The 23,938-nt window shown below is 34.6% G+C and overlaps 1 protein-coding gene across 1 annotated transcript in view; it reads left to right on the forward strand.

Moving 5' to 3' along the window:
• ASCC3 (activating signal cointegrator 1 complex subunit 3) overlaps nucleotides 1-23,938 on the forward strand; it is a 338,512-nt gene that overhangs the window by 85,411 nt on the left and 229,163 nt on the right. The window contains 2 exon segments of the mRNA XM_036871893.1: nucleotides 15,258-15,458; nucleotides 15,894-16,034. Coding sequence (XP_036727788.1) covers nucleotides 15,258-15,458; nucleotides 15,894-16,034 — 342 coding nt within the window.

Here is a 23,938-nt window from a genome sequence, read left to right on the forward strand (position 1 = left end):
AATTTTAAATGTATCAGAGGAAATCAATATATAAAGAAATCTTAATGAATTCTTAAGCAGTCTGCATAATATCATGTTTTATTGCATATCTTTCATGATTTCTTTCTTTAAATGTTTTGTTTATCCTTTAAATCTTTACATATTACACAAGAAGTTCAAGTAAAGCATTTATCTTACAGGGGGTCCCCCTACCTAACTTCTCCCTTCTAATTTGATACACATTTAAACAGAAGTTTTTCTGAGTAAAATGTACTTTGTTCTTTCCAGAGTAGGTTGTGTTAAATTATGAAAAAATCAGATGACTAAGAAAACCTTAATCACTGTGTTGGGTGTGGGTAGGGAAGGTTAAGCTAACAGTTCTCAATCTTGTTTGTACTTGATAATCACCTGGGAGACTGTTAAGAAATGTCCAGGTTACTGTTCCCCACATTAGCAAATAAATGAAGATCTCAAGGGTTGAGTCCTGAAAAATCTGTCAGTTTTCAAAGCACCAATACCCCCTACCCCAAGTATGAAGAACCTGTTCTCAAAGCATCAGCCGCCTCAGCACACCGTCAGCCGAGCTCCTCCCTAAGCAGTCTTTGACTAGGTCCTTCCCCCACTCTTTTGAGTGGTGGGTTCAGTGTATTTGTAACGCCTCTTTTTTTTTTTTTTTTTTTTTTTTTAATACTCATTTATATATTTGGCCGTGCCGGGTCTTAGTTGCGGCACGTGGGATCTTCATTGCCGCATGAGGGATCTTTTAGTTGAGGCATGCGGGATCTTTAGTTGTGGCATGTGGGATCTAGTTCCCTGACCAGGGATCGAACCCAGGCCCTCTGCATTGGGAGCCTGGAGCCTTAGCCACTGGACCACCAGGAAAGTCCCTGAAACCCTTCTATGTGAGCTTCAGATCTCATGAGGGGAATGAGCAGTAAATTTAAATTTAAGGAAGCCATTTATAAGTCCAGTTTACTGCTTGTTTCCCCAGTAAAGAAAATTCTGAGATCATCTCTTTTATGGAAATGAGTTAATGACATTAATTTGTGTTTTTAAAATATTGGAAAATTTAAACGGTACCAATTTAAATAGGCATTTATAAATTTTTGTTCTTCAGGAAGTCAATACCAAGTATGATATTAAGCATTGGAATATTTGAATACACACGTGTGTGCACATTTGTATATTGAACTGACTTCTAAATAAGTCATTAATACTTTCACTTATATAACACATTTTTGCTATATTATTATTATCTTATATTAAATGTATTCTTGACTTAAAATCTAATCTGTTAGATTAGTTAGTGAAAATAGGCTCTTATCCTTCAAAACAATTCATTTGATGAGGATTCTGTTAATATGAAATTTTCTTGTTTAAGGAGATATATATTTAAAACGACATCCTTGCTTTATTTAATTAGTTTTGGAAAGTTTAAAGTCATTTGTACTGTAAAAACATTTTAAATTAAGAAAGTACCTATAATTTAACAACTGTAACATTTTGTGAGCTTGACCACATGAGTGCCCAGATACTTTACCCTCTTCAAAGATTTCAAGCAAGCTAGTGAAAGTAATTTACAAGTTAAGGTCAGAGCTGAATCCGGTTATTACTGTAAATATCAGCTAAGAAACTGAAAACGACATTTTCTTTGTGGGACTTAACAGACTTTGACAGAGACTCTTTTGCTTCTGTTTTATTGCCGTGGTTAGAAGTGCGGCTGTTTATTAGAAGGCAGGTCCCACAATTTGGGTCAAAAAGACTATAATACCAGTTAAATAATAGTGTCTTACATTTTTAAGATCTAACACTTAAAGTGACATCCTGGAAGGATATTTATAATATATACATGTCAGGATAAGTTTATCTCCCTTATGAAAATAATTTATTAACTTAGTAGAAAATGCCAGATTCTTTATCTCTAATTTTACTTGCGCTTTAAGCATCTGAAGTTTGTATATGTAATTGTAATACTGGTTTTGTGAATCCAGCCCTCGCTTATTCTGGTGGTTCTGTCTAAACACAAGCAAACCAAACCTAGCCAAATCAAACTCATAAATGAGGTTCAGTCATGTCTTTTACTGTCTTCTTGTGCATTGGGAATGTGACTCTTGGCATAGCACGGTGGTGAAGGTGTTTCAGAAGGACATCTGACCTGCTGACTTGTTAAGAGTGTGCTGGTAGAAACCCACATGTGCAATCTCAATGGTTCATCAGTGGACTTTGTTATTGTGCAGCCAGAATCTTGTTTGTCTTTTAAAATTCCCTCTTGAGATTTTTTCTTCAGTTTTCTCAGCAGTTAAGCCTTAGCTCAAACCTGGGAATGAGGAGCGTACCTTACCCTTCCAAGGAGAGGTTGGTGCTCCTTTCTAACACCCATTATGCCTTAAGTCCTCAATTAAATCTAGCAGTGTTGCTATTATTTGTTTTTCTCTCCTTGTTTTTTTCTCTTCAAGGCCAGTAATACCTACTTATTTATCATTTTGTCATCAAGGAGTACAGTATATTTAGAAGTCCCATTTGGTTGTTGTGAAATGGACTATTTTCAGGATGAGAGAATTTTTAGGAATTGACATTTAAGGGCATATTGAGTATTTTTGGTTACTCTTTTAAATGATGTAAATGCATTCCTTTAAATAATGTGAAAGAATTATGAGTTATGCATTGTGATTTCTTACTGCTTTTTTGTATGTAATGAAAATTGGCTCAGTTTCATTTTAGACAGTAACTAACTTACTTGTTTTTCACAAAATCTTACAATCTCATTTCCTTCAAAGACTTAATAGTAGATTACTCTCCTGAGGTCTTTTGTTGCTAAGACTTAATTTCCTCTACCCAGATTGTCTGGTTCAAAATGAATTAATATCATGAAACATTAAAACACACAACTCTTCAGTAAAGAGGAACTAATAGTGGCCATACACTGTCTTTCTTATCTCATTTTTTCTTTTTTAATCTCTTAATTAACAGAATTCAGTAATATTTCAGTGTGTTTTCAAGTGGGAATACAGATTGGAAATTTGGGGTTTGGTAAAGATGTAGAACTCTTTATATGACATTATGAAAAACAGGGTGAATCAGTTACTTTATATTGACATAAAAACATTAGATATTTATATCTGTCAAGAAAGAAATTATTATTTTTAATACATTAAGACAACATAGAGTAGGTCTTCCCCTTTTGTTTTTCCTTAAGATAAATTTTTTTTTATGTAAAGAATAAAGTGTTTTTGTGAAGCTGATTATAAAATCTGTTCTATAAAAAAAGTAATATCTAAAATGTAATATCTAAACTTATAAAACAGAAGGTAAAACTTCCTTTATAATCCCAGATCCAATGGAAGTTTGATGTATATCTTTCCATAATTTTTTTGTATTAACAGATTATATTTAATTATTTTACTGTTCTGTGGCATGTTATAAGCATATATATCTTCCTCATCCTATTTAACTACTGTAATTCATAAAGAATGCATCATGAATTACTGATCTCAGTCTCCTATTTATGGACATTCAACTTGTATTAGTTTTTTTATTATAAATGATATTTTAGCAGACATCTTTTTGCTTATTTATCTGGCATTCTTGTTCAGTGAGTTTAACTTGGATACATTTTTGGAAGTGGAATTTTTAGGTTAAATGATATGCAAATTTATTAACGATCATTTAAAAGCAATGTGTATGATGCATATGAAGATGTAAACATTACCAGGAATAATCAGTTTTTAAAAAATCTTAAACACCCAGATTAAAAAGCACTCTGACTATTTTGCATTTATTTGATTATTAGTATGGTCAGTATTTTCATTGACTTTATATTTTTATATTTATTTTTATTTTTATAAAATTAAGTTACTTTGTTAAAAAATCAGCATAAGGAATAAAAGTGTAAAATAATGAAATCAGTAAGCTTTACAAGTTTTTAACTTGGACTTTAAAATTTGAACTTTTGTTCCAGTCCTTGCTTGACTACTTATTGGCCATTTATCCTAGGGCAAACTCTCTAATCTCTCCATGCCAAGTTTCCCCATCTTTAAAATAAAGGTAATAAAAAAGACCTACTTCATGGGTTTTCTTTCGATGTTGAGAGAAATAATCCCCTTAAAGCATTTAAAGCAAAGCCTACTGTGTAGTATGTGCTCAATTAGAAATGGTAGCTTGGGCTTCCCTGGTGGCGCAGTGGTTGAGAATCTGCCTGCCAATGCAGGGGACACGGGTTCGAGCCCTGGTCTGGGAAGATCCCACGTGCCGTGGAGCAGCTGGGCCCGTGAGCCACAGTTACTGAGCCTGCGCGTCTGGAGCCTGTGCTCCAAAACAAGAGAGGCAGTGATAGTGAGAGGCCTGCGCACTGCGATGAAGAGTGGCCCCCACTTGCCACAACTAGAGAAAGCCCTCGCACAGAAACGAAGACCCAACACAGCCATAAATAAATAAAAATTTTTAAAAAACCCAAATACTTAAAAAATATATATTTGTTTCAAAAGAGCCACATTTGTGATTGTTTAAAAATAAAAAAGAATAATGTGACTTTTAAAAAAAAAGAAATGGTAGCTACCTGGTACTATTATCATTAAATGGATTAGTGAACAACTTACCTGCCAACTTAAATAATAAGGAATATATTATCTTATGTGTTTATCTACAATTAAGAGCATTAAAGATAACATTTTAGTTTTTGTTTTTATAATGTATTAGTCTACTGATCTGGTCACAGATCATCAGTTTGGGGTTGGCCATCAGTGAAGTAGCGTACCAGGTCTTCCCTGGTTCCGTTCCTTTAAAGGTTAGGTTGTGGAGGTGTGTGGTAGCAGAGGTATAGTTGGGGCCCAGGTAACAGACTCCTGGTGGTCCAGATTCACTTGCTTTGCCTTTAGCTCTTGAGGACAGGGAGTAAGTCCTCACAGCTTGGCACTTGGTAGGCAGAGTTCAGTGTACGATGAACGAATGGGAGGGTACATTTTAGATAATGGCCAGGTGTAGTTTAGGCTTTGCATTTAATAACAGGTCTGTACTTTTGTTGAAACCATAGAGTCCTAGGTGAGGTCCCAGCTCTAATGCTACAGGTATTGGATGTAGGAAGAGAACCGGCTGTTTCTTCTATTCCTAAACTTTTAATTGAGAGAAACCTTTGAGGAACTCGGCCTATTAAGACCAAAAAAGAGAATGCTGAGGAGGACAGCGAGTGGAGGGACATACGACTTAAATTGAATTACTCTTCTGAAGGTTTTTTAAATTACCTTTTTGTCTCCGGAGGGTAAAACTCTAGGAATAATAAGAACTTTTTTTTTTTTATAAATTTATTTTATTTTTATTTATTTTTGGCTGCACTGGGTCTTCTCCTCTGCGAGTGGGCAGCGAGCGGGGGCTACTCTTCGCTGCGGGGCGCGGGCCTCTCATTGTGGTGGCTTCTCTGGTTGAGGAGCACAGGCTCCAGTAGTCGTGGCACGTGGGCTCCATAGCGCAGCCTCAGCAGTCGTGGCACATGGGCCCAGCTGCTCCACGGCATGTGGGATCCTCCCAGACCGGGGCTCGAACCCGTGTCCCCTGCACTGGCAGGCGGACTCTCAACCACTGCACCACCAGGGAAGCCCTAAGAAGAACTTTTTTTTTTTTTTTTTTAATATAAATTTATTTATTTATTTTTGGCTGTGCTGGATCTTCGCTTCTGTGCGAGGGCTTTCTCCAGCTGCGACGAGCGGGGACCACTCTTCATCGCGGTGCGCGGGCCTCTCACTATCGCGGCCTCTCTTGCTGCGGAGCAGGCGCTCCAGACGCGCAGGCTCAGTAATTGTGGCTCACAGGCCTAGTCGCTCCGCGGCACGCGGGATCCTCCCAGACCAGGGCTCGAACCCGTGTCCCCTGCACTGGCAGGCGAACTCTCAACCACTGCACCACCAGGGAAGCCCTAAGAAGAACTTTTTAATATGAAATATTTTTGCAATACTTGAGAGCTCATTTAGGCATCTCCACTTAATCAGACACATCTGTAGTTTTCCTGTTTTTTTAAGGAAGTCAGTGGTATATCTTTGTGTGTGTGTTTTATCTTTTTGCATAGGTATTATCACATTTAAAAAACTAGAAACCTTTAAATAGTGAAAAGTCTCGTAATTTATCCTTGTCCCCTGTCTGTCCAGATCCTTATTTCAGTCTGTTAAAAATCACAGTATTAGATTTTATGTATTCTCCCAGAATGTCTACAAGCAAATATAAACATATTTTAGTGTTAACTGTTAAATATATACAAACAGCAGATTCTTGCAGATTCTTATTCCCTACTCCCCACCCCCACCATCTTTGAGAAAAGTAGCATATTATAATATGGGTATGCATCTTGCTTTTTTCACATAACAAGATCTTTCCATCTTAGTGAATAGACTACCTTCCATGGCTGTTAAGTAGTTTGTCGTGTGGAACATGGTCTGTGGGAAGCATTAGAGTGGTGGATTCCAGCATACAGAGCTTGGGCTGCCTGTACTGAGTTGTGATCATCTCTGATTCTGAAATTTTGAACCTAAGGCACATGCTATCTAGAGCTAGAGGAAACTTAAACTGTGAAAATTATATAATGAATGTCTTTGGTATCTATATGATTTTTCCTAAATACATGCTGAAATTGATGTTTGCTGTTAGAATATTTAAAACTTAAGCTTATGATACATATACTAACTTGGAAGGGATGACATGATCCTGGCTTCATCTTAGATACCCAGTTAATGCATTTTAACTGACCGGCAGTATAAGTACCTACATTTGATTATTATAAACAGTTAGTGCAGTATGTGTAGTGTACATTTTTTTTTAATTTAATGTATTTTATTTATGGCTGTGTTGGGTCTTCATTTCTGTGCGAGGGCTTTCTCTAATTGCGGCAAGTGGGGGGCCACTCTTCATCGCGGTGCGCGGGCCTCTCACTATCACGGCCTCTCTTGTTGTGGAGCACAGCCTCCAGACGCTCAGGCTCAGTAATTGTGGCTCACGGGCCTAGTTGCTCCGCGGCATGTGGGATCTTCCCAGACCAGGGCTCGAACCCGTGTCCCCTGCATTGGCAGGCAGATTCTCAACCACTGCGCCACCAGGGAAACCCCGTGTAGTGTACATTTTAAAAATAAATTTATTTATTTATTTTTGGCTGTGTTGGGTCTTTGTTGCTGCGCGCGGGCTTTCTCTAGTTGTGGCGAGCGGGGGCTACTCTCTGTTGCGGCTTCTCATTGCAATGGCTTCTCTTGTCGCAGAGCACGGGCTCTAGGCGCACGGACTTCAGTAGTTGTGGCACACGGGCTCAGTAGTTGTGGCTTGCGGGCTCTAGAGCACAGCCTCAGTAGTTGTGGCACATGGGCTTAGTTGCTTCGTAGCATGTGGGATCTTCCCGGACCAGGGATCGAACCCGTGTCCCCTGGATTGGCAGGTGGATTCTTAACCACTGCGCCACCTGGGAAGCCCCTAGTGTACATTTTTGTTCTTCCAGGTAAATAGTATCATCCAGATTATTTTTTTTAAATACAGCGTGCATTTGGTAGCAGCCTGTGTAGCTAGTGTTTGATAAAGTATATTAGAAACATATATTTTCTATGGGATTGCATATATGAGTCATGTCATTTCTGTAAGATTAGTAGTCTGATGAATCCAAAATATACATAGGCAAGTGGATTTAGGATGAAACATGTAACATTTTCATCTACTGATTATGATGTTTTGAAAATGCTTAGTTAAAACTAATTAAAAGGGGAAATGGTGCATATTTAGAATGACTCTGTGCTAAACATAAAGCCTTTATGATAAATTAGCCATGATACTCAGTTTTCTATTTAAGAACAAATATTAAGATACTAAGAAAAATAATTGCAGTTCAATTTTGTATATTCATTCATGTATAAAATGAACACCTGTGTTTCTTCTAAGTTAGAAGAATATTAAATATTTGGAAGCAATGATTGTTAGTGCCATTTAATTAGACATTAGTGTATGTATGAAATATAAATAAAACAATGAATATTATCACTACATAGTTCTAAATTTAAGTAAAATAGAGTTTTGATATAGCCACACTTTTTCTTCCTCTTTAATCTTTTGTTTCCTTAAGATATTTGTGAATATAATTTGAATGTTATTTCAATACAAGAAATTCCTTATGCTCAGTAAACTTTAACTTAATTATCTCATGTTCTAGTAGCTCACAAACATAACTTGAAACATACTGAATCCTCTAGTGATATTTTTTAATACTGTTACAGTTGCTGCCTGTACACATTCCTTTTTTTTTTTTTTACCGACAAGTTTATTTTGAAAATTATTTCATCCATTTTTCTAAATTTAAAATGAAAAACAAAAAGAAACTTTGGGGGGAGGGGGCAGAATATGGGCTGTGGAAGTAATTTATAAATTTTTGTAGGGGTTTGCTTTTTTTTTTGGTATCTTGCTTCTCGACAGCATGTTCTGTTGCTAGTAAAGACTGTATATATGCAACAGTAATTTAAGGAGTCTTTTGCAGTGGTTTTTAAATGAATGTTGAAACTTAATTGGCAAACTGAATCATTGTATGATAGTATTTTAGACGGTATATTTGGTGATAATTTGTGTTTGGAGCTAAGACAAACTCAGTTCAGGTCTCATCTCTTCCACAATTTATTAGCAGTGTGGACTTGGGTGAGTTGTTTAACTTCTTTAGGCCTTAGTTTCCTCCACTACCCTATATTCTTTCAGGAAAATCTTTAGAGGTAGGTGAGTCTCTATGGTAGTCCGGTCTTCAGAGTCTGTTCATAACCTACTTTTCCATCTTCATTATCTCTGCTTCCCCTTCCTCCCATCTCTGTCACACAACTACTAACTTTTAACTAGTTCCAGGTGTTTTTGTAATACTCAGTTCCTTCTACCTGAAAGAGCATTCTTCTTAGTGACTCTCTCTCCCCTCAGATACCTCAGCACCTAGTCCATATCTTTATTGTAGACAACTGAAATGGCGTAATATAATTTTATCACCTTTTTTTCCCTTTAAACCACAAGCTAAATATTCTAAGGATCATTTTAGACACTCTCTTACTTTTGTTAAGAGAAGAAATATTTATACTGACATAAGTCCTTAGTATAGTAATATTTATGCAAGTGATCAGTAAATGATTGTTGAATTGAATAGAATGTTATAAACCTCCATGTGTAATAGGTTTGTTTGTGAGTATATTCTTCTAATGCCTTAGTTTACTTCTTGATTGAACTGTAACCTTTAAGAACAAAAGAAATGTTTCTTATTCAAGATTGAATATAGGTTTTTTCTGGAACTGCTATATATTTTGCTTAGATCCAGTTTACTCTTCCTTTGGAAGATATTGTGAATGAAGTGTGTATCTTTTTAAGATTTTTTAAGACTTTTCCCCTCATTTATTCAACTGATTTATCAATCAGTAAAAATTTATTTAGAGATCTATTATGTTCCTGGCAATTGGTTAGGTACTATGGTAATGCAGAGAGTAGTAAAACTGAATCCTTAGTTTAAATCCAGTGGGCCGGATATACATATAAACAAATCATTTCAGTGTTTGTGGTTAAGGGCCATAATGACAATATATATATAAAGGGGGTGGTGTGAATGTCCAGCTGCTGAGAGAAATGGGAGTTCCTTAAATCTTTTGAAATACGGCAGAGTATAAATGCATAAATATAATAATTGTGTATGGAATTGAAGGGGACCAGAGATTACATTTGAACTTGAACTTGAATGATAATGAAGAGTTTCTCAATGTTGGGAAAGGTATTATAGGTGGTGCAAAGGCACAAAGAATGTCCAGAAAATAGTATGTATAGATAGCAGTAGTGGAAGATAATAACAAGGGTTCACATTTTGAAGGGTTCTATTTGCTATACCTTCTGTGCCTTGAAAGATCTTGTATGCTACCTACCCTGTATAGTTAAAATGGACAGTGAGAAGTCTCAGAAAATCTTCAAGCTGGAATGTGACATGATCAGATTTGTAGTTTAGGAATAGTGGACTTTTGTCATGAGTCTATGAAGACTGGAAATTGTAGCATTCACTTACCATAGTATTTTAGAAGCTTCATATAAAAAACAAAGATGATATATGACAGTGATGATAATAGATGTTATTAATTTATTTCAACACAGTTGCAAGTACCTACACTGTGTATGGTTTATACTATATGGTTTATAAACATTAGCAATTAAAGACTGCAATTCTGAAGTTACACTATCTTCGAATCCTAACTCCACCATTTATAGCTGTGTGAACTTAAGTCTTTTGAAGTCTCTGTTTCCCCATCTGTAAAATAATCTGGTATGGTTATTACAAATAATTAGGATATTCATATGAAGGATTTACCCTGTGATTGGCTCATAATAAGAACTCTGTAATTGTTGGCTATTTTTATTATTTTTATAATTTCCTTGGGTGATAGTATAACTAACCTTATTTTACAGATGAGGAAATAGAACTCAGAGGTGTTAATTATGTTCAAAGTTACATTGCAAATACAAAGCCAATCTTTTAACCTGGGCCTCTGACCCTAAGCCTCGTGTCCTGAAAAATGTGCTGCACTGCCAGTCCCAGGCTGAGTCATCAGCAGAGATCGATGAGAAAGTATCGCTGGTACTTTCAGGTGTTTAATCGGTCTGCCCAAGAGTTTCTAGGCCCTAGAGATACTACTCTGATATCTTCAAAGTGTGTGTGTGTCCAAATGAAAGCATAAGTGGATATAATAGATAAGTCTATAAAATTATTTTTCATTTTAAAAAGACAGCGTTCTTGAGGTATACTTGACATACAATAAACCATATATATTTAAAGTGAAAATTTGATAAGTTAGCGTATGTAAACACATGTGAAACCATCACCACAATCAAGATAGTGAACATAATGGTCACTTTCAAAAGGTGTTTCGTGCCCCCTGCAAGCCCTCCTATCTCTCCCTCCACCCACCTCCCTACCCCCAAGCATCAACTAATCTGCTTTCTGTCACTATAGATTAGTTTGTATTTTCTAGATTTCTGTATAAATGTAACCATGCAGTATGTATTCCTTTTTTTATTTGGCTTCTTTCATTCAACAGTCATTTTGAGATTCATCCTTATTTTACATGTTTCAATGATTCATTCCTTTTTATCACTGAGTAGTATCCCATTGTATGAATGTGCTACATTGTATTTATCCATTCATCTTTTGATGGACATATGAGTTGTTTCTGGTCTTAGCCTATTACAGATAAAGCTGCTATGAACACTTGTTTACAAGTTTTTGTATATACATATACTTTTGTTTTTCTCTTGGGTAAAACCTAGAAGTGGTATGGCTGGATCACGTTAAGTGTATGTTTAACTTTTTAAAAATTAAGTGCCAGTTCCTCCACATCCCCACCAACACTTGCAATGGGCATTTAAAAATTTTTGAGGCATTTTAATAGGTGTATAGTGTTATCTCATTGTGGTTTTAACTTTCAATTCCCTAATGACTCACGGTGTTGAGCATCTTTTTTGTGTGCTTATTGCCATCCGCATACTTTCTTTGATGAAGTGACTGTTCAAATCTTTTGACCATTTAAAAAATTGGATTGTTTGTTTTCTTATCATTGTGTTTGGAGAATTCTTTATATATTCTGGATGCAAGTCCTTTATCACCTGTAAGCTTCACAGAGATATTCTCCCGTGCTGTGGCTTCTTCTTTCATTTTCTTAACATTATCTTGAAGACTGTAAGTTTTTCGTTTTGCTTAAGTCCAGCTTATCAATTTATTTGTTTATAGATTATGCTGTGTTTAAGAAATCTTGGCCTAACTCAGGACCACAAAAAATTTATCTTTTATTTTCTTGAACACGTTTTATAGTTTTAAGTTTCATTTTAGGTCAATGATCCGTTTTGAGTTAACTTTTGTATATGGTAGGAGGTATGGATCCAAGTTCATTTTCTGCGTGTGGCTATCCATTTATTCAGCATCATTTATTGAAAATGCTATCCTTTGTCATTTGCATTGCCTTTGAGCCTTCGTCAAAAATCAGCCGTCCGTATATGTGAGGGTTTCTGTGTGGATTCCTTATTCTGTTCTTCGATCTATTTATCTTTATGCCAATACCACGCTGTTTTGACTTCTCTAGTTTTTTAATAATCCTTGAAATCAGGTAGTTTTAGCTCTCTTACATTGTTCTTTTGTTTCACAGTTGTTTTGTCTCTTCTAGATCCTGTGTGTTTCCATATGGATTTTAGAACCAGCTTGTTAATTTCTATAGAAAAGCCTGCTGAGATACTGAATTGGATTTGCATTGAATCTATATATCAATTTGGGAAGAACTGACATCTTTCATAGATTTTTTTTTCATTCTGTTAGCAAAATTACATAGTTTTTAGTACATAAGTGTTTCCTATCTCTTAAAATTTTTATAATTTCGATGCTATTGTAATTGATTTTTTTAAATTTTTTACTTTCAGATTTTTCATTGATAGTAAACAGAAATATAATTTTAAAAACATGCTGGTCATGTATCCTCCAACCATCTTAAATTAACTTATTAGTGTTAGGAGATTTTTTGTAGATTCCATCAGATTTTTGCCTAGGAAATCATGTCATCTCTAAATAAAGACAGTTTTTCTTCTTCCTTTCCTACATGAATGCCTCTATTTTTAAATTAAAAATAATTTTTTTTCCTGGATTGTACTGACTGGAACCTATAGTACTATGATAAGTGGTGAGTATAACATATAATATGGCGTTAAGTGGTGAGTGTAATATCTTGTTCTTGACTTTAGGGGAAGGCATTTAGTCTTTCACCATTAAGTATAGTATGAGCTGTAGGGTTTTTGTAGATATCCTTTGACAGTTTGAGGAATTCCCTTCTATTTCTAGTTTGCTGAGACTTTTTTTTTTTTTTTGGTTGGGAATGGATGTAGGATTTTGTCAAATTATTTTTATACATCTATTGAGATGATCATATGGTTTTTCCATTATAGTGTATTATTATGGTGAATTACATTGAGTTTGAATGTTAAACTAACCCTGCATTCCTGTGATAATCCCCACTTGGTAATGATATAGTATTATGTTGTAGAATTCAATATACTAAAGTTTTGTTTATAATTGTTTTCTATGTTCATAAGGGATATTGGTCTGCAATTTTATTTTGTCTGGTTTTGGTATTAGGGGACAGCTTGCCTCATAGAATGATTTGGAAAGTATTCTCTCCTCTGCAGTTTTTCTGAACAGTCTAAAACTCCATGAAAAACTGGTATTATTTCCTCATTAAATGTTAGGTAGAATTTACCAGTGAAACTGTTTGGACCTAGAGTTTTCTTTGTGGGAAGGATTTTAACTTCAGCCTTAATTTCTGTAACAGATATAGAGTTATTTAAGTTGTATATTTCTTCATGAATGAGCTTTGGTAATTTGTGTCTTTTAAGAAAGTTGTACATTTGATCTAAATGGTCAAATTTATTGGCATAAAGTCGTTTATAATAGTCCCTTATATTATTTTAATATCTGCAGCATCTATCTGTAGTGATGCCATCCTTCTCATTCTTGACATTAGTAATTTGTGTCTTCTCTCTCTTTTTTTTTGGGCCACGCCACGTAGCTTGTGGGATCTTAGTTCCCCAACCAGGGATTGAACCCAGGACCTTGGCAGTGAGAGTGTAGAGTCCTAACCACTGGACTGCTAGGGAATTCCCTGTCTTCTCTCTTTTTTTCCTGATCAGTCTGGCTAGAGATTAATCAATTTTATTGATCTCAAAGAATAAGCTTTTCTGTTTTCATTTCATTGATATCTACTTTGATCTTTATTATTTCTTTTATTCTGTTTTACTTTGGTTTTAATTTTTCCTTTTTCTAATATCTTATTTTGAAAGATGAAGTCATTCATTTGAAACCTTTCCTCTTTTTTCATATAGGTGGCTAGTGCTGTATATTTTTCCTTGCATAGTGCTTTAGCAACATCCACAAATTCTCATATGTTGAGTTTTCATTTTCTTCAGTTAAGAATAGTTAAATTCCCTTTTGAATTCTTCTTTCATCATGGGTTATTTTAGGAAGAACGTTATTTAGTTCCAAATATTTTATATTTTCTAAGGATATTTCTAGTAAGGATTTCTAATTTAATTCCATTGTGATCAGGGAATATATTTTGTATGTATTGCTTCCTTTTCAATTTATTGAGACTTGTTTTATGGCCCAGAATATGGTATATATATATCTTGTTAAATGTTCCATGAACAATTGAGGAGAATTATTGTTAGATGAATAAATGTCAGTCAGGTCAAATTGGTTGTTAGTGCTGTTGAAATCTATTGTAGCCTTGCTGATTTTCATGCCTACTTGACTTATCAGTTCTTGGAGAGGGATGTTGAAATCTCTGACTGAAATTGCAGATTTGCCTATTTCCCTTTGCTTGTCTATCAGTTTTTGCTTCATGTGTTTTGAAGATCTGTTATTGGGTATATAAACATTTAGGATTGTTATGCCCTAATGATTAATCATCTTCTTCATGAAATGACTGGGTCTCTATTCCTGGTAATATTCTTGGCTTTTAAATCAATTTTTTTCTGGCATTAATATAGCAATTCCAGTTTCCTGCCATTAATTCCATCCAGTGTTTTGTTTTCTCTCAGACATTGTAGTTTTCATCTCTAAAGACTTTTTGTATAGAAGGTTTTAGGAAAAATTAATTAACCACTCTGTGTCTTTAATTTCTTCTCTATTAAAAGGACATATTAAAGGTACCTATACTATAGAATTGTTTTGAGGATTAAATAAATAAATATATGAAAGTGATTACAATTGCATGTGTCACAGTGTAAGTTCTGAACAAACATAATCTGCAGCTGTTATTCCTACTATTAAGGCTGCCTTTTCAAAAAAGTATCTTTAAAAATCCATAACATATTGAAATAGAATTTCTTATTGATATATATCCCCAGGAATTTTCTTGTTTTCACTTTCATTAGTTATCCTCAATCTAAATAAACTAGGCTATCATCGTATGAAATCAAAAGATACCTGTTTAATTTTGTTTCATTACATTATTATCATTGTTTTGTACTTAGGATTGTGTACAAAGATACAGGTATAGTCTCATTATCATATTTTACAAATTTAGTGGGTTACAATTCCCAAGTGCATTAGAATTGTACAATAGTTGTGAGTTGTCAACTGTGCACACTTAGTTTAAATACAGGACGCATTGAGAGACTAAACAAATTAGTTGTTTGTTTTTTAATCACAAAAAATTTGCATTTAATGTTTTGTATGAGACCTTCACATTATTATCATTTATAGTGGGTCATGTCATTTTTAGATTGGACAGCTGGCTTTTAAAGGAATGAGAAGACTCAATAGAATCCAGTCAATTGTGTTTGAGACTGCCTACAACACCAATGAGAACATGCTGATTTGTGCCCCTACTGGAGCTGGAAAGACCAACATTGCAATGCTTACAGTTTTGCATGAAATTCGCCAGCATTTTCAACAAGGTGTTATCAGAAAGAATGAATTTAAGGTAGGAAATTAACAAGTCCGACAACAGCTTTTTAAATTGTAAAATTTAAAATCATTTTGCAGTTGTACATGTTACATGAGATCTGGAAGTTTTTAAGGATATTATACATGAAGTCATGTAAAGAATGCTGCATGATTCACTTCATTACTTTTAGGCAATCCCTATTTGTGTTATGAAAATCCCACTACCCCTGTGAAAGCTGTGAAAACGCACTTAGCTTTGAAGCACCAGTTTTCAAAGTGATAAGGCTATATAAACAAATTCCATTGTCCTGTAAACAGCTGCACACTTATGCAACAAAGATAAGTACTTTTCATATATCACTATTAAGATTTTTCACCCTAAGTGGCTAGCATCATATTTTACAATAAATAGTGACGTGTATTGACGTTGTAGTTTTTGCTCATTCATCAAGCTAGTGTTTCTTTGGCGCAGATTGTATATGTTGCTCCAATGAAAGCGTTGGCAGCTGAAATGACAAATTACTTCAGCAGACGTCTGGAGCCACTGGGCATCACTGTGAAAGAATTGACTGGTGATATGCAGTTGTCAAAAAATGAAATTTTACGAACTCAGGTATGTTGTATACTTAGATTTTTGTTGTTGTTGTTTAATACCATTCTTTTTTTTTTTTCCAAGCAATTGTTAAAACAACTATACCTTAAGTAACTATAAAACATAATACGAATGTAACATGGTGAACTTCTTTATTTGTAATCACAGCCTATCCTCTACAGAAGAGGTTTCTGCTGGTGCTTTGTTCTATTATAGCCCTTCTAACTTCCATGATTCTTGCCGTATCTTTAGTATTGTTAGATTCCTGATGCAGATTTTAAGTCATTGACAGTAAATGTTGATCTTTTAAAACAATAGGCAATGAGGATTTTCATAAGACCAGACTTCAGTTTTAAGAGCAGGAAAATGTATCTTTATATTTTATATGTTGTAGATGTTTAAAGGATCCCACTAGCATTCTAAAGTATTCCATAAGGATGGTTTAACGTATATAAAAAAGTTTTTAGTCATTCTGTATTTTAGCAAATAGGAAGCTACTAAATCTTGCACTGTATATATAGCACTATATTAGGTGAAATGTATGACAAGCAGGGCATTTAAGATACCGTTCCTGCCTTCAAGGATCTTATATTATGACTGAGTAGACAAAAACTACATTAGAACTACAACTAGATTATCATTAATGGATGCAACGTGTAAGTAGGTGATGTTCATAGTGCTTGTAAAAAATAAAATAATGTATAACCAAATAGTAATGGGACAATTCAGGGGAGTTTAATGGGAAATAGATGATGTAGCTTTTAAAACAGTGAATAGACATTGATTTAAAATGTGATTTGAGGGTGTCTTCATTTCCTAGGGCTGCCATAACAAATTATCACAAGCTTTGTGGCTTAAAATAACAGACACTTAATTCTCTCACAGTTCTGGGGGTCAGAAATCTGAAATCAGGGTGGCGGTAGGATTTAGTTGCTTTTGGAGGCTCTGATGGAGTATCCTTTTCACGTCTCTCTCCTAGTTTTTGGTGGCTGCTGGCAGTCTGTGGCATTCTGTGGCCTGTACACACATCACCCCAGTCTCTGCCTCAGTCCTCACATGGACTTTTTCCCTGCATTGTCCTTTCCCCTACTTTTTCTAAGAACACTATTTTTAGATTTAGGATCCACCCTAATACATATGATCTTATCTGAAGGTCCTTACCTTAATTATGTCTGTAAAGATCCTTTTTCCAAATAAGGTTACAGTCACAATTTCTAGGTAGACATATGTTTTGGTATGCCACCATTCAACCCATGACAATGGGTATGCCAGGTATACTGAACCACATAGCAAAGAAAAAAAATCAGGTTCCAGTTAAATGTATTTTGGACTTGATAAGGATAGAGTGCATTATAATAAACATTTCAGTCAGTTTTACCAGTTATTCTTAAATTTGCCTTTCATAGATACTCTTTTTATTTTTTTTCATAGATACTCTTGAAAAAATCAAATCTTAATATTTATATACAGGCATGTTCATTGTAGTATTTTTTAAAAATATATAACAGAAAGAGTAAGAAGAAATTAAATATCTATGAATAGAAGACTAGTAAACAATATGATATTTCACTTGATAAAATATTCCTTAAAATGATGTTTTCTGAGAATTTTTATTGGCCTTAGAAAGTAAAGTTTAGAAAAAAATACAGGAACAACTCTTTATGTTAATACAGTTATGTATTCTATGCAATAACCAAAACACTGTCGGGAGGAATAATTATAGTAGTTATGTCTGGTGGTAGGATTATGGAAGATTTTTTCCCCACTTTTTCTACTGTAAGAATGTGTTAATGTTATAATCTAAAAAATAAGCATAATTTTTATTTTTTATTTTATTCTAGTTTAGGTATCATTGTTTTATTCAGCATAATTATTTTTCTTCTATATAGTTGTTTCATAACCTATCACCCAATTACCTAATTTTTTGGTAAAGGCTAGGGAAAGGAAACTAAAATTTATGGGGCACCAGCTAGCATGAAGCTCTTGTCACTATGCTAGTTGCCCTACAGACATAACAATGCAGTTCTGTTGAGGAGAGTAAGGCTTATTGAGGTAACAGGTCTTGCCTGGGCTCCCATTTCCAGTAAATCATGTAGATAGGATTGGATTCCAAGTCTTCAAATTTCAAAGTTTGTGATAAATGTCTACTAAAATATGTCACTTTTGCCCATCTTTTATATCTACAGTTTGTTGTTTTAGGTGGTGATGGTGGTGGTTTAAACCACCAAGATACTGAAGGAGCTTGGTAGTATTTGAAAGAAAATCAGTAAAATGAGGGTTTGTCATGTGAGGGAAAAAATGCATATCTATAGATGTTTAGTTTTCAAGTCAGTTCAATATAATATGTATAGCAAATAAATGAAATAATTAATTTGTAAAGTTACTGAAGATAACAAAATTACCTTATTTAGAGATCAAAAGTTGGGAAAGTAAAGGTGTGTTAACTTAATTTTTTAAAGAAATTCCAAAATGCCACCATTTTAGGACTTAGTGATTAATAATGAAGGCTCTAGTTAAGAGTACTTTTAGAAGTTTGGAAAATTTCCCCAAATGTAGAGATAGTGAAGGCTTTAGTTCACTGAAGTATTTGTTTTTGTATTAATAGCTTTAGCTTTTGGAATGCTAAAATTAAAAAAAATTTAAACTCATCTCTAAATTGTAAAATAGAATTTTGTCATATCAGTGGTGACAGTATTTGTTACTATTCTTTTAGTTTGTGAAGGACTGATATTCAACTGCTCTCAGGGTATATGACAGTACCAGTTGTTAAAATACTGAAATATTTTTTAGCTCATTGGGAAATGGATACTGCTAAGAGCCCTCCAAGTGCAGCTCCTACCAACTCATAATCCAGCAATTAAAGGGTTAGTACCTGGACCAGCAGGAGGCCTCTAGGATGTAGTTTTAGCCCTAGGGCAGCTGTTCCTATTAGTTGATTTTCTTGCAGTTAATCACCCTATTTCCTCCTTTCCTGTACCAATGCTGACTTCCCCAGGCCTCAGTGCTGGTCTGGGGTGGGAATGAAAGAATACCTTTGCCTGTCAGCCTGGCATCCTTACCACCCCTCCTTTCTGGTGGACAGTTGTCCATTCATACTGGTTGTTAAATGTTTTAAATATTATACCTGATTTTTAATTAATACTACTAGAGTTTAAAGATTTATTAGTGAAGACCAGTATCTATTTCAGTAAAGGTTAGTAGATAAGAGCAATGATCAAGGATGTAGCTCTGGTTATTAATGACAGTTTCCTTCAATTAAAAAAAATTCTTTTACCATATTTATAGTAGCCTCTTTAAAGTCATTACTGAACACAACATGTGGCCCATTACGAGTCAGGCTTTATTGACTGCCTTTTTTTTCTGTGAATGAGTCACATCACCCTGTTGCATATCTAGTAATTTTGGGTTGAAAATAAAAAGTTTTAGCAACTCTAGATTCTATTCATCCAGCCTTTTCCTTGAAACATTTTAAATTTGATTTTGTTTAAAAATCTAGAGAATTATCACCTAAAAACAAAAATAACAATTATATTTACATATAGTCACTTTAGCTAATAAATTTTTATTTTTTTTATGTAATTTGTATACTTAGCACAATGAACTGAATCATGTTTAAAATATTAAGTTTATACAATAAAGAGAAAGGATTTTTACAGATTTGTGTAACAGTACAATGTTATGTACAGTTTCTATATTTATGGACACATTTATAGAAATAGTGTTATGTATGATAGCTTTCAGGGCTAGCTGAACATATAATTGCAGAGATCATTATCTTAAAACCACATCAAGACACATAGACTGATAGATATTTTTTTAGTGTGTGATTTTTACTTTCATAATGTCTTATGAAGTCATACAAATTAGATAAAAATCTGACACATAACCAACTGTCTTTATTAAAAATAAAATTTCCTGAAACTGGAACCATTCTAGAGCATCTGAGACCATACCTATGATATAGCCTATCTAAAGAAATGAGTTTTGTATCCTGGTGGGTACAATGAAATTAAGGGAAGAAATTAAGTCAGTTTGTTCCTCTTTTATTACTTGCAAGTCCAGACTTATGAAATTTTCTGTAAATGTTAAGTTTGGCTTTGGTAATCTTACCTCACTGTATCCAGGGTTCTTCTTCTGTATCTTTCTGTTTTAGTCTTTCTGCATACCATTAACAGACCGGTTAAGAAAATGAAAAAACAGAACAGACCAAAAACCCCCTGCACTGACCTACTAGAGAATGGACTTGAGGATACGGGGAGGGGGAAGGGTAAGCTGGGACAAAGTGAGAGAGTGGCATGGACACATATACACTACCAAATGTAAAACAGATAGCTAGTGGGAAGCAGCCACATAGCACAGGGAGATCAGCTCGGTGCTTTGTGACCACCTAGAGGGGTGGGATAGGGAGGGTGGGAGGGAGGGAGCTGCAAGAGAGAAGAGATATGGGGACATATGTATATGTATAACTGATTCACTTTGTTATAAAGCAGAAACTGACACACCATTGTAAAGCAATTTTACTCTAATAAAGATGTTAAAAAATTTAAAAAAAACAAAACAAAAAACCCCTGCATTGATTTGGTCTTTTGCGTTGCTATAGAGAGGCAACTCTCAAAATTGATATGGGGACACCCAGAGTTTGCTAAGACTCTTCAGGGGATCAGTGAAGTTAAAACCAGTTTTTGTAATAAGATTATGATGTTATTTTCTTTTACTCTCATTTTCTCACAAGAATAGAGTTGAGTTTTCCAGAGGCTACATAATGTGTGATGTCATCATCACTGACAACTAATGGAACGAGTACTTTGTATTTTTGTGTTGTAAAAATTTCTTAGTTTCAATTTCTCATGTAAGAAGTATTGATAGATATAACCCAGAAAAAGAAAAGCTGTTTGGGGCCTCAGTAATTTTTAAGAGTGCAAAGGAGTCCCAAAGGCAAAACGTTTTGAGAACTACTATTATAGGGGAAAGCTCCTTATATATGACATTGGATTCTCTTCATAATCTACATCCAGCCTGATTTTTAGCCTAATGTTCCCAGCTGCTTTCCAATATAAACTTCAGCCAGACCATTTTTGCTTTTTCTAAAATAACGTGACTCAACATTTTCTCCAATGAACTTTGCTAATTAGTAAGTTTACTTACTTACTATGTGTCACTTTTTCTGACCTCCAAGGTCTCCAAAGAAATATTCACTGCCATTCAAATTACTGTTCCCCTACAGGTAATTTGTTTTTTCTTTCTCTTGATCACCTTTCAACTTGATCATCTTTTTCATGATGTCTTCCTTTATTCATTGACGTTTCTCTAAATCTTACCCATTCTACTAAACTCAGTTTGAACTCTGTAAGTACTTTATTTCCTCTTGCCTGAGTCCAACAGCACCATTCATTTATATTCATGAAATAATACCTTGTCCACAAAGAACATGCTTTTGGATCTGGTGTGGTCTTAGAAATCTGGGCAATCTCAAATAAAATTTTGGTTGCTCTTATAACACATTCAGTGTGTTAATGAACTGATGCTAGTGAAAGAGTATTTATGGAAAGAAAAGGCAGGTAACATTTGAATTCAAATTATGGGCCAGTCACTATGCTAAGTGCATATATACATCCTCAGTAAGTCATTACAAAAACCTTATTGAGTAGTGTCTCCATTTCACACCTACAGGAAGCAAAACTCATTAAAATCTATCTCGATTTATATATTGTATTTTCAGAAGGTTGATGAGCATCTCTTTGTCTCTCATTTGCTCGTCTCTGTACTTCCCTAGGTCTGGACGGGGACCATGTGCTTGGCCTCTGTAATGGTTCATAAGTGGGACCTCGTACTTTGTGCTTGCTCTTTATTCTCCTCCCGTGTACCCCTGCTGTCCATGATGGTCATTTCTGTAGACCTGAAACTATATAGTTATCAACCTCTTCACACTATCCTTCTACCTAGTCTCACATGCTCACAGATTAATAGACTGTGCTGCTATAACTGCCTTTGAGATTGGGCTGTAGAGAGAGCAAAGCAGGGATATTGCAGGGCATGCGGGAGTACAGACATACTCAACTTTTATTTTTGAATTTTTAATTCCCTGCTTTTCCTACTTTTTCCACTTTTATAATTTTTAATAGCTTTTTAATGATTCCCATTGTATATTTCCTTTGGTAAGTAAGTTTCCTAATAATTAACACAATTAAATATAATCTTAAATTTTCCATGTCTTTTTTTTTTTTTTTTTTGCTTTTTCATATTTTACTACAGAGGTACTTCTGATGTATTATTAGTTAACATGTAATTTGTAAACTGCTACATCATATCCTACACATACAAAATCATTTTACAAAAATGTTCTAAAAACTAGTAGATAAAACGTGTTCTCTGCAGGGCTGTTACTGGAAGGTGTCATTCCCTGTCATTTTTAAATATGTTTTCAGTGTTGTTTGTTTATCTTTTTTTTTTTTTTTTTTAGTATGGGAAGCCAAATTAATCTCATTTGCAAATTCTCTGTCATGCTCTTCTGATCATATTATTTCCTTGCTCATAAATTTTCATTGGCTCTTTACTGCTTACTGAATTAAGTACAACTACCTAGCTTGTTAAGAATCTTGTATAAATTAAGTATAATGCAGGATGTGATCTGTTTTGTGGCTAGGGATTGTCAGGTCTAGCGGCAGTTATGATTTTATTGAGGTTTGATATAAAATTTCCTTTTACAAGAGAGAATTATATAATTCTAAGATTTACTGTCAGAAGAAATAGTCTGTGTAGGCAACAGATACCTCTTTGGTGTTCAACTGAAAAGCAACTTTGAACAATTTAGTAAATTTGTCATCAGTGAAAAAAAAACATCAATCTACTTTTCCAACCTTATTTTTCACTATTCTACATCTACTCTTAATTTCAAACGTCTCCCCCTAAATGTACTCTTTATCAAGAATTGCTACTCTAAAATATTCATTTTGCTTTTCAGTGGTTCCATTGAGCAGTTGAGCTTTTTCTTATACTCTTTCCTCAACTCAGATTATCCCTTCTACATTCTTTCCTAGTATCATAGATGCAGTATTCTTTTAAATCTCAGTGAAAATACTGGTCAGAAATTTTAGAAAAGGTTTCTCCTCTCCTGGCAGTAACTGTATCAAAGCAAGGCATTTGCTCTGAGTTCTGAAATCATTATCCTTTTTAAAAATTTTGTTTGCTCATGCTTATCCTGGGCGGAGTTTATCTGTGCAGCTTTGGAAGTTGAGATGGGTTATTTCAGGTTTTGTTTTTGTTTCCATTTTGGCTGGGGATGAAGGGAGCTTTGTCAAATCTGTTAGGCCCAGGCAACAGCACAGGGAACCTTGAATTTCTGTTGTATTATTCTGCCAGCTCAGAGCTCATCCAGCAACCTTAGTTGGGAGGGTGTGTGTGGTGTGCATATATGCACGTGCTTATGTCACATTCAGTGTTCCTGCCCCAATTTACTCTTCTCTCAAGGGGATTCTTCCTCTGGCATATATTTTATTGGTTATTTCACTGAAAATGTGTATATACTTAAGGGTGGAGGGGAGGAAAAAAGGGGAGGAAAAATGGTTAGAAATTACACATGCTCAGGTTACAGTTTTATCTGGATATCTGTGTATATGTTTCATTTAATGTTGCTACCTTTCTGTATAAAATCAGAAGATATCTTTATTGCATCTCCAGTTTAAAGGGTATTTTTGCTGGATATAGATTTGTAGGTTATAAGTTCTTTTCTTCCACCACTTGAAAAACGTGTCACTTTTTCTGACCTCCAAGGTCTCCAAAGAAATATTCACTGCCATTCAAATTACTGTTCCCCTACAGGTAATTTGTTTTTTCTTTCTCTTGATCACCTTTCAAGATTCTTTGGTTCGTGTCTATAGATTTATGTCTTTTGTCAGGTTTGGGAAATTTTTATCCTTTATTTCTTC

The sequence above is a fragment of the Balaenoptera musculus genome, chromosome 12, assembly GCF_009873245.2.
Source record: "Balaenoptera musculus isolate JJ_BM4_2016_0621 chromosome 12, mBalMus1.pri.v3, whole genome shotgun sequence".
NCBI lineage: Eukaryota > Metazoa > Chordata > Mammalia > Artiodactyla > Balaenopteridae > Balaenoptera > Balaenoptera musculus.